This window comes from Calidris pugnax, unplaced genomic scaffold (genome assembly GCF_001431845.1).
Source record: "Calidris pugnax isolate Ruff unplaced genomic scaffold, ASM143184v1 scaffold1009, whole genome shotgun sequence".
NCBI classification, from domain to species: domain Eukaryota; kingdom Metazoa; phylum Chordata; class Aves; order Charadriiformes; family Scolopacidae; genus Calidris; species Calidris pugnax.
Window position 1 is genome coordinate 6779 of NW_015091628.1, and position 1814 is coordinate 8592.

General features: G+C 49.8%; 1 protein-coding gene across 1 annotated transcript in view; it reads right to left on the minus strand.

Annotated features, from left to right (window-relative positions):
* Nucleotides 1-1814, minus strand: part of TMEM127 (transmembrane protein 127) — a gene marked incomplete at its 5' end in the record, with an annotated part of 11948 nt that overhangs the window by 4575 nt on the left and 5559 nt on the right. The window contains one exon of the mRNA XM_014961837.1: nucleotides 800-932. Within this exon, the coding sequence (XP_014817323.1) occupies nucleotides 800-932 (133 nt within the window). The remainder of the gene's footprint in view (nucleotides 1-799; nucleotides 933-1814) is intronic.

Below are 1814 nucleotides of genomic sequence, written 5' to 3' on the forward strand. Positions count from 1 at the left end.
AATTAAAAAAAAAAACCAAATGACCTTTTTCCTTAAAAAGGCGCCCTGGGATCTATTTCAAAAAACAAACCCAGCGAGGAGACGTTTAATATTCATCCTCGACCTTTTCCCCCCAAAAAAATTAACCCAAATTTTAGCTGCTTGAGGCTGATTTGCCCCAAAACACCCTCGAGGGGATGCTCTGCGGGGAGGAGGGATGCCCAAGCTGCCGAAAGGGTCCCTCGAGGGGCAGGGATGCTAAAAATGGAAGCCGGGGGTGTTTTTTTTCCCTGGTTTTTGGGTTTTTTTGGTTTTTTTTTTTGGGTCCAATATTGGCTCTTTAGTGTCGTTAACGCTCATTAATTACTCTTACCCTAATCAACCTCTTTATATTTCACCCCTGGGGTTCCCTCGTTTCTTCCCGGGTTGGGGGGGGTCAATAATTGCCCAAACCCTAAAAAACTGTGGGTTTCTCAAATCATAACTCCCCGTTCTTGTGCTTTTGGGGCGGGGGGGAGGCAAAAATTGGGGAATATTCCTTATTTTACCCCCATTCCCCTTCCAGGGTGTGAGAAAATAATTGTGGGAACTGCAAATTGAAGCTGAATGGTGTGAAAAAGGAGGTTTTTGGGGGTTTTGTGACCCAGAAGGAGCTTTGGGGTCAAATCCTGGCTCAGGGTTTGGGGCTGAGAGCTCGGCTTTTCCCTGAGCTGCTCTAGATCCCAGGAGGGTAATTCCAGGGGGGGATAAAGGGGTGTTAAAGCTCCTTCGACCTCAGGGGAAAAAAAAAAAAAAAATTAAAAAAGAGGCGTAGCGGCGCGTGATCTTGAGGGCCGGGTGCTTGGGCCCGAAGACGTCGAGCAGGAAAGCCGAGAGGCTGCAGAGGATCCCCAGGAAGCAGAAGGCGGCGATGACCCGCAGCAGCAGCACCGTCTGGGGGTTCATGCAATAATCTGGGGGGGGGGAAAGAGGGGGGAGGAGGAAAACCAGGCACTGAGCACCGGAAAAATGCCTCTTTTCCACCCAAATCCCTCCCCAGAGCAACCGGTATCGAGACTTTTTTTTTTTTCCTCCTTTTTTTCCTTTCTTTTTCTCCTCTTTTCCTTTCCATCCTTCCTTTCCTCTTCCTCTCCCCCTTTCCTTTCCTCCTTCCCTTTTCCCCTTTCTCTCTTTCCTCCTTCCCTTTTTCCCTTTCCTTCCTTTCTTCCTTCCCTTTCCTTTTTTCCCCTTTCTCTCTTTCCTCCTTTTCCCCTTCCCTCCTTTTCCCCTTCCCACCCTCTTCCCTTCCCTTTTCCCCTTCTCTTCCTCCCTTTCCCTATTCCTTTTCCTTTTTTCCCCTTTCTCTCTTTCCTCCTTCCCTTTTTCCCTTTCCTTCCTTTCTTCCTTCCCTTTCCTTTTTTCCCCTTTCTCTCTTTCCTCCTTTTCCCCTTCCCTCCCCTTTTCCCTTCCCCTCTTCCTCTTCCTCCCCTTTTCCCTTCCCCTCTTCCTCTTCCTCCCCTTTTCCCTTCCCCTCTTCCTCCCCTTTTCCCCTTCCCCTCTTCCTCTTCCTCCCCTTTTCCCCTTCCCTCCCTTTTCCCTTCCCTTTTCCTCCTCTCCCCCTTTCCTTTCCTCCTTCCCTTCCTCTCTTTCCCTCTTCCTTTCCTTTTCCCCTTTCTCTTTCCTCCTTCCCTTTTTCCCTTTCCTTCCTTTCTTCCTGTGCTTCTCCTTCCTTTCCTTTTCCTCCTTTTCCCCTTCTCTTTCCTCCCTTTTCCCCTTCTCTTTCCTCCCTTTTTCCCCTTCCCTTCCCCCCCTTTTTCCCCTTCCCTTCCCCCCCTTTTTCCCCTTCCCTTCCCCCC